The sequence below is a fragment of the Opisthorchis viverrini genome (genome assembly GCF_000715545.1).
Source record: "Opisthorchis viverrini unplaced genomic scaffold opera_v5_306, whole genome shotgun sequence".
In the NCBI taxonomy this organism is placed as follows: Eukaryota; Metazoa; Platyhelminthes; class Trematoda; order Opisthorchiida; family Opisthorchiidae; genus Opisthorchis; species Opisthorchis viverrini.
Window position 1 is genome coordinate 221664 of NW_008751964.1, and position 13594 is coordinate 235257.

Sequence of the window (13594 nt, forward strand, 5' to 3'; positions counted from 1 at the left end):
AATAAACTTAGTTTTACATATTTGGCCGGTGCACGTCACTCATATTCCTCTATGACCACATTAAATTGCGCCGACTACATACCGCCATTTTCTACCATCTCCACCTGCAGTTTGATTATCGTTTTTGAAACTGGGTACTGTCAGCCCACGTCAGTGGTTAGAAACTCTAACAACTCCTAGGTGCCTGCCCTGTCGTGTCGTAGGTCATACTGCCTCTTCTGAATGGCAACAATGAAGCACGTTGCGCCCTCGAAGAATTCGGCCGCATCGGAGTAAAACTCGGATCACACACTGAGTGTGCACTATTTTATCAAGACTTCAGCTGAAGAACACAGCTAGTTTCCGTATAATTCGGTTTCGGAACTATTCCCATCAAGTGCTAGCCGCCTTGCGCCCCGTTATTCCCGTATGTTGCATATTTACATTTGGAATACCTGTATCCGGGGCCCTGCTTTGGCACTGCCTCTTCTGTATCTATCTATTCCACTACCCCCGATCAAGCCGTTGTCTGTTCAGTCTCTACCGCTCCCATCCATCTGTTCTTACCACTCAATACTTACTGGGTACGAAGCGCGTATAGCTCCAATCGTCCTAAAATATCTTATGTTGGTGAGCGGCGAGCCACTCTGAATAACACCTCGAAGATTTGTTAATGGTATGAAAGTAGCTGCAAGCTTGGGAGCTGAGCACATTAGGCTTGAAAACGTGTGGGAACAACAATGGTTGCGGTTGAACCAACTCGCTTTCTCAGACACTATGATACACGCTTAGCAGTAAATAGAGCGAGCTTAGTGACTGCTATTGAGGCACGGGATTTCCCTAGTTTATAAACAGGCGCTTTAAGTTTCATTCGGTGACAAGTGCTGAAATCCGGTTTACGGGCCCGTAAAACAAAAATCACAGCAGCCTCTTAATTTTCATGTTGGGCCCCTGGCTTTATTCGCGATTGCAAACACGGACGCTTCCAAAGCGAATAGACAAGTGCCCGAGGCTTCCGGGATTAGTATTGCATTTCAAGATGTTGGTCAAAAGGATGAAGGGCTGTGATGAACACGATTGATACTTTATTCATTGCTCTGTTCATTATTCTCTTGTTTCAGTATTCCACATGATGTACATATACGCCAGTTCGAATACATACATGCTACTTGTTACGCTGATCTGAATTCTGGATTCCTGGTTCGTCTGGTAATTCCGATATGCGTGCGAAACTTAGTTCTCACAAGGGCCTTGGAGGAAAACACCACATTTTCACTTGCAAATTATGGGTTTCACCTAAGGCACAAACGAAGCTGTCTCCCCTTTTGCACATGTTATCCTCTGGCCATTTAATCGTACCCGCTTCTGAACGATCAACCTTGCAGGGCTCAAGGCTGTTGTATTTGATTATTTTCGAAATCACTTACCTTTTCAATTGCGATTATGGATTAAAAAACTGGACCTTGCCGACTACTTAATCAGAGCATGAAGTTACCATCGAATTTTGCAGCGAAAAGCTTGGTGAACTGCTGAGGGCCTCTCATCGGATCCTTTGTTTCACCTACATTTAATTTCATGGACGTTTAAAGCTATGGCTTTATTGTATGACATGGACACGACACATTCCCCCGCCGAAGAGAGACCGCAACAGTGCTCACTCAAGCCCTATTGAATTCCAAGGTTGTCGTTGCACCATAGCCTGCCGTGAGGTAGACCGAAAATCGGTGTCTGATTTCGCAGCTAATTTTTGCGTTCTGCGGAATTCAACAAAGTCCCCTTACCTGCATTTTCAAACACAACCCGGTATTTTCAGGAACTCCTTGGAGTGACACCTAATTCAGCCCCAGTACAATGCAAATGGCATATTCGCTGAACTATATCTGTAACGACCGTTTCGAATTCTTGAGCAACGAGCACCAAGTTTAGCAACAAAACCGGCAAAACTCCGAACGAATGGCGACACAAATGTGCTGTAGTATAAAAATGAAAGCAGTTACGCGGAATACAAAATTACAAACCTCAACGGTTTTCGACAAAAGGTGAGGTACTCCAAAAGGCAAGCAAAGCTGATATGGATCAACAGTCAACACGCGACCGAAACCGTGTCTCAAACTCAAGGTTTTAGTACAAAGATAGTATAATCAAAGCGGTAAAAACGATTTGCGCGGTAAGGAAAACGGAAAATATGGATGTCTTGCAAAGGGGGCGGTCCATTTGAATTGTTAACCGGGAAGGCAGTCACTCAAGGTTGGAGGTAATTTTAAATATGTATGAAGCTGCAACAATATCACTACAAAGAACGTTGTCTACTGACTTACGACTCACTATCGCACGACCATAATTCTCAGTATTTGAGAATTCAACGTATATGGCTGCAGCAGCCCGCGGATAATCCAGACCAACTTTCATTCTTTATTTCGCCTCACTCCGAACTAAGTCCGGCTTTAAGAGCCGTACGTCCTCCGCCCGAGAAATAAGCCTCGGGCTGCCAAACTGTGCATGAACTCACGTAACTCCACATGAACTGACCTTGAAACGGCTTTAAAGGCGGGTCGGGTGGTCACTGACTATATGCTTCGGGCACAACTAGCTGTCTGATTGGTTAGGTTTCCAGCCTGTTCGTGGAAGTGGTTGGTTAAATTTTTTCATGTCCCAGTGGTCTGTAGACGGAAATGAAAACTTACATGAAAAATTTCCAGAAATGTGAATACACATTAGTAGCTGGATAGCTAGGGTGTGCACATTAAGTTTCAACGATTTTTTGGCGAGGAATGCTTTCCGTTTTTAATACCGGCTAATGTGATTTCACAAATCAACTAAAAGAAATAGGCTTAAATGGCCGTGGACCATTTTTTGCACGCTATTTCTTCTATCTGGAACACGAAGACCAAGAAGATGCTCTGACAAATCCGCCAACCTAGAATGTTATTCTGTGCTGAGGCGCATGTTTCCAGAGTAGTACTTTGCACGACATCTGGGCATGCGCATGACACCCGAAATCATGCCTGATTCTTCTAACCCTGGTTTTGATCTGCTGGGATGCGGTTGTGACCATTCCTCATTACCAGGACTGTGGACCAATGAGAGCTCGGTATTTTCAGCACGCTGTCTGCCTGGTTGTCGTGCCGACGGCTGACTTACGTGTTTATTTCCAGGATGCGTCGGTTGATTTCCGTGATTGCGTTGTGTTTGACGCTAGGATTAGTGACAACATCTGTAGCAAAGCACCCACAGTCAGATCACAAGTCTCGAGTTAGTGAACAGGTATGTATTTTCCACAGCTCCTTTCACGTTCAAAAAGATGCTCCCCGCCTGACACATGACTAGAAAGGTGTAACGGTTAAAAATGAGGAACCAGAACATCAGATCTGGTGAAGCAACAGAGTTTGCGTCATCCAGCCGGTCATATTGAACTGAAATCTAAAGTCCCCGCTGAGGCCTCATGGTTTTGGACTGTTAGGCTGATGGCCAGGGACGCAAAAAGCGTTGGTAGGGATAATGAAGAGGACAGGCTAACAAAGCGAATAAGCGGTGAAAGGAATCCAAAGAGCATGGTGTTGCTGTTGGGGAGTCAGGCATAATAGTTCCTCGGAAGAGTGAGATAATGGCAACACGCGAGCAGGAGCGTGAACTGTATAGAAAGTTATTGTATTTTGCGGAAAGCACAGACGCCCAGAAATGGTTGAATTGAAATGAAAGATTAAGCAGTTTGGAATGAAATTGTCATAGAGGCAGTTGGGGTCAGATGGGGAACCCGTTCGTAGTTGAAGTTAATGGAACGAGCAAGCGAGATGGTACGGTCGAGAGAGAAAAGGGAATAGCTGCGGGGTTGCAATCAAACTGGGTATGCCAGTGAAATGCCATCATTGGTCTGACACGCTTCGGTTTTTGGATAGCCCCGTAACGGACTTCACATTCTAGGTCATTGGGCTGGGATGTACGATTCTTTGAGCCTCGTCTGCTCACTCGAACTTATTTCAAATGGTCGGCCCCTTCATCAGCTCTCTGTTGTAACACGTCCTTGTAAACGCTTCCATAGATTCAAAACATTTTTTTTCATTCGCCGCCAAGCCGTGTTTTCGAAGCCATATTGCCCACACAGGTCCAAGCGTGGTTAGATGGGACATTCTGGGAGAAATATGAAGAATAACTTCAGTCCTGTGCACATCAGCCTGGACACCAGTCCCTGACACTGCCGACTCCTACCAATGTTTCTTGAGGGAACTCAAGTCTGTTTCGACTGTTCGTTGAACGTGAACCTGAATGTATCACTACACCCATATGGTCCGTTCAGGTTTATACAGCACCAAAAGGTAAAAGTACGTTTATTTCTTCGGCACACTGTCAAACAATGGGGATCTGCTGTCACGTACTTTCGGCCGCACACCAGCTCACTGTCCTGATCTAAGGACCTTACTCTCCAAACTAGCATACACACCTGGTGAGCAGCTTGTCGATCTGGAGTGCGCAGACGAAGGTGAAGCAAAGCCCTGCTGAATAAAACGACCACCGTCACCCTCTTTCGGTATGCACCCTCTTGCACCTTTAAAGTCAGGCTTCACATACATACTATTCAAGGAGAGTCGTTGGGTTTTGTGGACAATTTCAAACGTCTCGGTAGTTGTATTAGCTCTGATGGCACTGTTTGATGAAATCAGTGCACAAATCTTAAAAGCCCAAATCACGTCTACTAATTTGCGTTACTTGTGGCTTCAAAAAGACATCGCTTAATTTCAAGTATTGCGTGTACCAGGCTACAGTAAGGGTTGTATTGTCGTGTCTTCGTGAGGTAGGGCGCCTTCGGATGATGAAGTGAGGCGTCTTCGTTTTTTCTGCTACTACGTCCTTAGAAGCACTGATGTTGTCGAATGGCGTGAACGAATCCGTAGTGGGTTGTGTGCAACAGGTACTTCATTCGCGAGAAATATCCAGCTCCATAACTGTTGTAGTTCATCCATGTGCTGCGCATGCCAAAACACAGTCTACCGAAGCTTGCGTTAGTCACTGTATCCATAATGCCGGAAACCGTGAAGTGGAAGTCGTACGGATTGGCGGAAGAGTGTGAAGGAGGTTACAAAGAGTTTGGGTGTCGCTTCTACGGTCTGACTTTCAGGGTTGGATCCCTTTCACCCATCCTGCGTTGTAGACAGTGCAATGAATAGCGACTAATCGGTGTCGGTTGCTTCCGTGTTCTGAGTTCCTTTCCAGATTGCCTGGTTGAGAGTTTGGAGGTACAGGCACCTTAAAACGATTTATGCTGACCTGATGATGATAATGATGACGACACAGTTGTTGGNAGTATTGTGTGTACCAGGCTACAGTAAGGGTTGTATTGTCGTGTCTTCGTGAGGTAGGGCGCCTTCGGATGATGAAGTGAGGCGTCTTCGTTTTTTCTGCTACTACGTCCTTAGAAGCACTGATGTTGTCGAATGGCGTGAACGAATCCGTAGTGGGTTGTGTGCAACAGGTACTTCATTCGCGAGAAATATCCAGCTCCATAACTGTTGTAGTTCATCCATGTGCTGCGCATGCCAAAACACAGTCTACCGAAGCTTGCGTTAGTCACTGTATCCATAATGCCGGAAACCGTGAAGTGGAAGTCGTACGGATTGGCGGAAGAGTGTGAAGGAGGTTACAAAGAGTTTGGGTGTCGCTTCTACGGTCTGACTTTCAGGGTTGGATCCCTTTCACCCATCCTGCGTTGTAGACAGTGCAATGAATAGCGACTAATCGGTGTCGGTTGCTTCCGTGTTCTGAGTTCCTTTCCAGATTGCCTGGTTGAGAGTTTGGAGGTACAGGCACCTTAAAACGATTTATGCTGACCTGATGATGATAATGATGACGACACAGTTGTTGGCAGCAGCATCAGATGAAAACAGTGGCGCTCCACTGCCGTACAGCTACGTCAGTTTATTTTACTAAAGCCGTATAACGGAAAGAAGAAAGAAATAAGACAGGATTTAGAGCCATCCTGTCACCAACGCACTAGATGCTTTCAATTTCAACTCTCAGTCGGGCCATATGTATAGAGACTTGTGGTGGTTACAGAAAGCCAAGGAAATGGGAGACCATCTTGAATATGGGAGAATGACTTGATCGTTGGGCCGAATACTTCGAACAACAATGGTCGTAGCCATCAGCTGCCTTTCATTTGGTGCCCCGAATAGGCACCAAGTGATTCTCATTGCGCCTGGTTGGAGACGGTGCAAAATATGGCTGCCAACCGACGTCAGTGGCGATCTTGTCAATTCATATCCAGATTGCCCGAGTGAGTGTTTAGAGATGTAGGCATCTCGGGATGATTGAATTAAGCTAAGTCCCCTCTTTGTCCACCTTTATTCCTTCCTTGATAATAAGGCTTCGAAATAAATCATGACTGTACGACAGCGAAGCATCAGTGTTGAACGCTGATGTCATACTATCCATGGTGGTTGATAGAAACGGACACCATGAACGCCATTGATATCGGATAGCCACCATATCGTTCGGTATCTCCAGCCAAGCACAGGGAGATGTCATCCTGGAAGGTGAACAGCACCAATGGCACCCACACTTTTCGTAAATTTCTTCATGCCCTTCTGCCATGCCAGATTTTGTCCACATCTGGGCTTCTGCATCTCTGAACTAGACACGGCTGGCAATACGTGTGACACACGGCCCAGCCTACTAGCTTCCAGTGCTGCATATACCCTCTCCCACACCAAATATTCGTCTCCTGATCAGCTCGTGAATTCAGTGGTTCCAACCGATTTCAGCTGCACTTGCGAGACATCGGTGGTCAAAGGTATGAAGATGTCTTGGATCCTGTGCCCGAAGTGGCCAAGTTCCACAGTCGTGTAGCAATGCAGCCGGCACCATAGTCTGATTCACACAACCTTTGAGACTCAGCTATATGCCTTTTTGGTATCGCAAGTGGCACAAATTGGGAACGTAGTCGTGGCTTTCGAAATTCGTGCGTTGACTCTGTCCGTCAAAGTAGTGTCAGAGCTAATGCAACCTGCAAGGTACATATAACGTCCAAAACATTTCAGTGTAACTCCTTGGGTTTTTAGAGGCATTTTCAAAGACTGTATGTCCTACAGCGTAGGTTTACACTTCGTGGGTGCGAACCACTTGTCGAAGGCCTGGATGGCTGGTCAGCTTTTCTAGTTTTGCTTCTGCTTTCTGCTCTTCATGGGTTGAAACGATTTCACCTGCACATATCAGGTCGACAAGGTCTTCGATCGAAAAGATATGAACACCCGGAGTTTTGGAGACCTAGCGTTCGCCTCACTACTTCATCAATCACGAAATTAGACAAAAAAAGGAGAGTGGGAACCCTTATCGGACATTATTACTTGTTCACAGTGTGGTTTTAGACCTACGCCCGTGTGGGGGCGAGATGGACCAAGTGGTTAGAGAGCGAATTTACTGACCGGAAGGTCCGTGGTTCGAACTCGACCTCTGCCTCTCGACTTTCCCTCTCTAGACTTGGGCGACCCGGCAGTATCCCAGCCCTTCGTGTGGCATGGGAGCTAGGCACCGAAGGGGTGCTGCAGCCGAACGATTATTATTACTTACTTGTGGGAAAGATTTTTGAGAGCTCTCCGTACATTGTAACGTGTCTACAAACAGCAGATGATATTCACGGACTTCTACGTTGCACATTTTCCTTCGCAAGCGTTTTGAAAGGAACTAGCATATCATACATAATTTGAACCTTATGCAGCACCACTGAATTGCCGCTTTACGAGGCCACTAAACCATCGGATTCCGAAAGCCACACATGCCTTCTACCGGGGACCAGAAACTGGACTTTCCAGAAGAGAGCATTCAGTGAAAATCCAACTTCGAAACCAGGTGAACGTTGGAAGAGAGTCAACGGCATGCGCTGTAAGGTCATTTGAAATCCGAAACCCGCAAGGAAATGGAGTACCAGTAATAGCCAGTAGGCAGTAAAATACAAGGGCGAGTTAAATTAGAACACACAGAGAAGGCTCAGGGAACGCTTGATGTCACTGGTGCACCTTATGGAAAATTGCTTATGGTCAGTGCATGTGCACCGAAATCCATGTGGGACACCCGTCCCCAACCGAAAGCACCTAGGTCCGATTACCTGGAGCCATAACTCACGATAGCATCGCTGTTGTTCCAAACGCTCATACGTCAAATGAATGCCCAAGTCGTGATCTGTGCCATTTCACAACGTTGCAGAGCTAACATAGTCATAATATCTCACAAGATTCGAAAATATCAAACTCACTCTGACGAAATCAGTCTCGATCCTAACGCAGCACGTATAGTCCTGTTATCCAGAGTCGACTCTAGATCACAACTGCCTAATGCAGTCCGGCTTCAAGGAGGCGAGGCTACAGACCAAACGACCTATTTTTGCTGTCTCTACTCACGCTGATTCAGTCACATTTGGAATCCATGCATTTAGGTCCATGGTTTGCTAAGAAGATTCCCGGCACCGACATCGTTGTAGTTTCCAGAGGTCTTCTTTAGACATTTCAATGGCCCTGATAAGGCTGGAAGTGACAACAATGACTGTTTTCTGACTTTGTGTGTTGACCACCGTCCGCCTATGACTGGTCCGGACTTTTGGCATCGTAAATACCATCCGGTAACGTGGCACTTATCCTCTACACGCCAGAGGTGAGTGTTTTGCTCACCTTACTACTAGCTACCGGTAGAGCAATTTTCTCATGATTATCGTTCCTACGGGGACATTGTTTGCAATCTAATGACGCGGAGTTGTGCGTCAGATTGTGTATGCGCTTAATGGTTAGGGCACCAACTTATTGACAGAAGGTTCGTGGCCGAACCCAAAATCGGTATGTCGACTCTTGCTGTCTTGATTTGGGCAACCTGGAAGTAGCTTAGCTCTCTTGCCTCGGGTGGCCTGGCAGATAGGCACTAATGGGTGTCACAGCTTAACGATTATCAGCTATCGTGGAAAAAGAGCAAGCAAACTGTTGATAATTGAATTACCAGTCTTACGAAACCAACTGATTCATCATTCAGAGGAAGCTGTCTTTCACAGCAACTGTTTTTGCCTGGACCAGATAGTTGCATTTTAGGTCACACACACGTTTACCCATGACCGCTACTTTTCTCGACATCAGTGATTCTATCAACAGAGGTAGTTTTTGATACTATGTTACTAAAAATGATAGGATAAGTTTGCGGGTATCTTGAAAACACACTCAAACACCTGGGTACATTGGAGTGAATTCATCCAGGGTTTCCCAGTATCGCCATTTCTATTTACTTTCGTAAGCGACGGGATCTTCAGAACCTGTGTTTCTCGAGTCAGTAGTAGTTGTATGGATCTCTCTCCAAATAGGAGGGGGCGACTAGGCTACGCGGATGAGATAGTTTTGGGGTGAAGATGTAACTGCCAGCCAAACCACTCTTGGTAACCTCACTTTGGAAGCCATTGGTAATCCTTACCGCCAAGGCGCAAGACGGGCCGGTAACCACACTTACCTTGAGCTTTGTATATGTCGTGAACTGCTTGAACCTAACATCTTTGTCAGAGGTGACTTGAAATCGGAATTGTGAAGGCGAAGGGCATCGACCAATCTCAAATCCTCGTACCGGCGGCGGCATATCGGCTTTTGCCTGGAGGCACAAGTGTCGAACGCGCGTCTGTCAAAGCAGCACTTCTCGTAGATATGGAAGCTGGTTACTGGGTCCGCCGGAGACACAACAGTTGTCTGGGTTCGGCCATCCTTGTCCACAACTGATTTCGCAATTTTAATGGCAACAACCTGTGAGCACTGCGAAAATACAATATCGGGTCTTTGGTGACGTTAACGACACAGGACTGAAGCTCGTGTTCCGACTACGCAGACTTCGCCAGGTAGGACACCCGAAGCTGGAACCACAACGACTACTAATACGAACCTTATTCGTGCTGCCAGGCGAAGGGTGCAGGAAGCGTTTCGAAGATCAACCATTAACATGGAGACAAACTATAAAAGGTAGTACTATCAGACTGACCTATGTTTTACCGTTTCAGCCGCTTGGCTGTGCTGTGCTGTCTAACACAATGGCTCTTTTGAGTGTACGAGTTTGACTTTGGAAAGTCGTCCTTTTTCTTTGGGTAGCAAGCTTATGGAGCAGATTACCTGAGTAGCTGTTGCCGCGTCATTACTGTTTCCAAGATGCTCGCCTGTCATTCGGCTTTTCTTTTGGACCTCCCAGACACTTATAAGGCTATTCAATTGATCATCGATCGGTTTCTGAGTCTTATCACTGTCGAACGTGGCTGACAACAAGGCTGTTGGAAAAGTGCAGTGGCAGTACTACTTTTTAGGATTAACGGAAGAAGACTGAAAGAATCTTTGATATGAGCTTTTAGGACTGTTTTCCCGAACTCAGCCGCGACCGAATCAACCCTAAATGTCACGTTGACAGCTCATACTGGTGCCAGAATAATTATACCAACAGCTGTCGCTCATGGCGGCTCATTGCAGATTCCCTAGACACCGAGTAGCCAGAGAGCTGATGAACAGTGAATGTCTATAAAATAAAGAAGGCTTTCGTAGCCCCGCCTCATATTTCAAAAGAACACTGGCAAATGTTAATTTGTTGTATATTGTGATTGATCAAATCTGTAGACGCTTTCGGAGTAGGCAACAACCTTATCGCTAGTTTGTTTGCCTCATGTTTTCTCAAGCTCTCCACGTCTGTATTTGTTAGTCACATGCGTTATTACACAGTGGTTCTTATTCCAACCTTTTCCCCCAAGGATCTAAGTGCTGAACAACACACGATCGACGGCGAGCACAATCCCAAATACGACCAGGATGCTCTTTTTGGCAAGGCTGCCGACGACTTCCGTGGTTTACCAGACAGTGCAAAAGAATCTCGGTTGAAGTGAGTTAGTTGTGATCTCGTGTGTGCATGTCGTATATATATACCGAAAGGTTCAGGGTTCGAGTTCGGTGCTTGAGGGTTCGCTGCTGAGCTTCACAGTACCTCACCACTTGCATCTAACAGGCTGCATTGCATTGTCGCACGTTTTTAATGGTCCACCAGACCCACCGCTACATGGGTGGGGGTGCGAGATGGTTCAATGGTTAGAGCGCGAATTTACTGACCGGAAGGTTCGTAGTTCGAACCCGATGTCTGCACTTCGACTCCCCCTATCTAGGCTTGGGTAACTTGGCAGTATCCCAGCCCTCGTGTTTCCTTCGGGTGGCATTGTAGTTGGACACCTATGGAGTGCTACTGCTGAACGATTTATTTTTTTTACCGCTACATGTTTGGTTTTCTTGCTAATGAGTTAACCTGTCATTCCAATTTCACGCGTCTGAAAACTGGAAATCGTAATTTAAGTGAACTAGATTTGGTTTCAGCTTCACAAAATTTTGGACATGCATGGCGAATAGCCACATCTTGTTTTTGCTGCCTGATTTGTTTTTGTAATAGTTCTTGTTCTTGGAAGCCATGCTGTTTTTACTTAGTATAGGTCTTGTAGTCTGTGGACTACTTCACACGATTGATAGATCTGGTTAAGTTACTTGTATTGGTATGGTGCTGTTGTCATGGAGGTACCAGTCTTCAACACTAGTGTTGCAGTGTAGACCCGAGAGGTTGCCAGCTATTATTAAGAAGCTAGGACGATGGACGTGTCAGTGAAGGTGCAATCAATTTGATTTTTAGACGCGAATACATTCGTTTGATTTGTGGGAGTTTGATGTATTTTCCACCTCTAGGCTTTCTGGTTTTGTATTCATTTACCGTTACACAAATTCCAATCAGTTATCAGTTGCTTTTCAAGGCGACACTTTTTACGCATTTCCTTGTTAGTTAACACGTTTGCTTACCACCGTTTGTGAACCCTGCTGATGAATGCGATTAATTGATCGGTGGTTGGGTAGCACATTTGCGCCAAACTCGGACGATGGGAACCATTAATGTTGGATTATGGGTGCTCTTCGGGATTTGTGAAATAAGCTGGTAATTGCGAGAGAGGAAAATAAACGCACGCGCGACAGGTGTGTGGATTGCAGTTCATGTGTCGCACTGCTTTGGCTTCTTGCTTTCCAGTCGTGTGCATCGATGGAGGGCTTTCACTGGAGTTACTGATGAGGGAACATATTCGGAGTGTGATCAGGCCACTAGTTTTCATAAAGCTCCCATCCATCAATATTTGGTGACATTGACAGGCAGGCGGTCAGTTCTTACTTTTCACATTAGAATGAGTCGGTTCACAGAGGTGGAAACTATGCCAGATATGCGTATCGCTAATGGCACCCGGCATACGGCCAAATCATCCTACCACGCTGTCCTGTGACGAGTGAAATAACCGTTTGCCTTCCTAGCCAGGGGCATGTAGTTTACACACTGAAATGGGACAGGCATTCAGTTGGTGGGAAGGATCTGCTGTTCGCGGAAAGGGCTTGAATGGTGTTCAGCATGACTAATTCACATCGATTATAGCCCCAAATTTTACCTTCATTTTTGACTTGTTTGTTTCGGCTATTTAGTTTACATCCCAAAACTAAATCGTCCTATATTCCTTTCCGCAAGGAGCCTGTTCATCCAAATGGATACGAATAGCGATGGATTCCTCAGTACTGATGAGCTGCACCAGTGGTTGAAAGGCAATGCCATGGAACAGTGGTCCGAATATGGGCTAAAGCCGTCCGATATGTTGACGTGGGAATTTTACAAGCAGAAAGTTACCGAGCCTGATGGCGAATATGAAGGTGGGATGGTCTTTCTTGTTTTGGTTACTTTTAGTTCGATTATTATTGGTATGGTTTACTTCAATCCCTTTTTGATGTTCATATTTGGCTCCTCAGACAAAGACGAGGAATCGAGACAGAAGTTCTTGGAACGTGACAGACGTCGTTGGGATTTGGCCGATGCTAACCATGATGGCGTGTTGAGCTTTACGGAAAGTGCGGCGTTCTTCAATGCTGAGTCACATCCAGAAATGCAAGACGTGGTGGTTCAGGTAAACTGGTTGCTGGTCATGCGCTACATGCTCGTTTGATTTCTATGAGGGTGCCTTATCCAGTCCGCTTGTTACTTCCCTCTGTATCTTTTAGTTTGTGGTCCCCTGTGCTTGACAACCGAAGGAATTTTTGTGAACTGACAACCACTGATTCCCGAATTGACTTTTTCTTTCTACTGGTCGCCTCTTATCACACTGCGCTCCGGGCACATGGGTTTTGTTTGATCATATACTCGATAAGATTCGAACAGAATGCTCCTCGTGAGTACGAGTCGAGGTGATGCAAAGGTTGGCCGAATGTCTTTTGAACGATTTAGGTGCCAGACGAACTAGTTGCACTCCGCAAGTCACTTGACCGAATTCCTTCATAGTTGGTGGTAAGGAACTGGTTGTGGGGAAGATCTGTTTCGAAAAGTTTGTCCCCCAGGTTCATTACAATGCGTGTTACTAACTCTGTCTGTCCCGTGCTACATAAAGATGTAAACTCCAAGCGCCGGTGTCTTTGGCCGTGCTATGACTGAATCCTGCCGGCTCAACAGAACTGGAGTTTGCAGTAGGTTAACTGTGCTTCCCACCCGGTAGTCCTGTAGGCAATCAACTGAGATTTCTGCACCATTGGCTAGTATGACCCATATTTGTAGGGAAACTCGTGTTACTGCA

General features: G+C 46.0%; 2 protein-coding genes across 2 annotated transcripts in view; one reads left to right on the top strand and one right to left on the bottom strand.

Annotated features, from left to right (window-relative positions):
• Positions 1–2955: 2955 nt before the first annotated feature.
• The window catches only part of T265_09816 (hypothetical protein), a gene marked incomplete at both ends in the record, with an annotated part of 22520 nt that continues 11881 nt past the window's right edge, over positions 2956–13594 (top strand). Inside the window, 3 exons of the mRNA XM_009175999.1 lie at positions 2956–3243; positions 10718–10845; positions 12505–12934. Coding sequence (XP_009174263.1) covers positions 3136–3243; positions 10718–10845; positions 12505–12934 — 666 coding nt within the window. The remainder of the gene's footprint in view (positions 3244–10717; positions 10846–12504; positions 12935–13594) is intronic.
• Positions 7069–11173, bottom strand: T265_09817 (hypothetical protein; the record flags this gene model as incomplete). The annotated part of the gene is made up of 4 exons (XM_009176000.1): positions 7069–7196; positions 7540–7583; positions 9451–9734; positions 11066–11173. The coding sequence occupies 4 exons, from the start codon at positions 11171–11173 to the stop codon at positions 7069–7071; spliced, it is 564 nt and encodes a 187-aa protein (XP_009174264.1).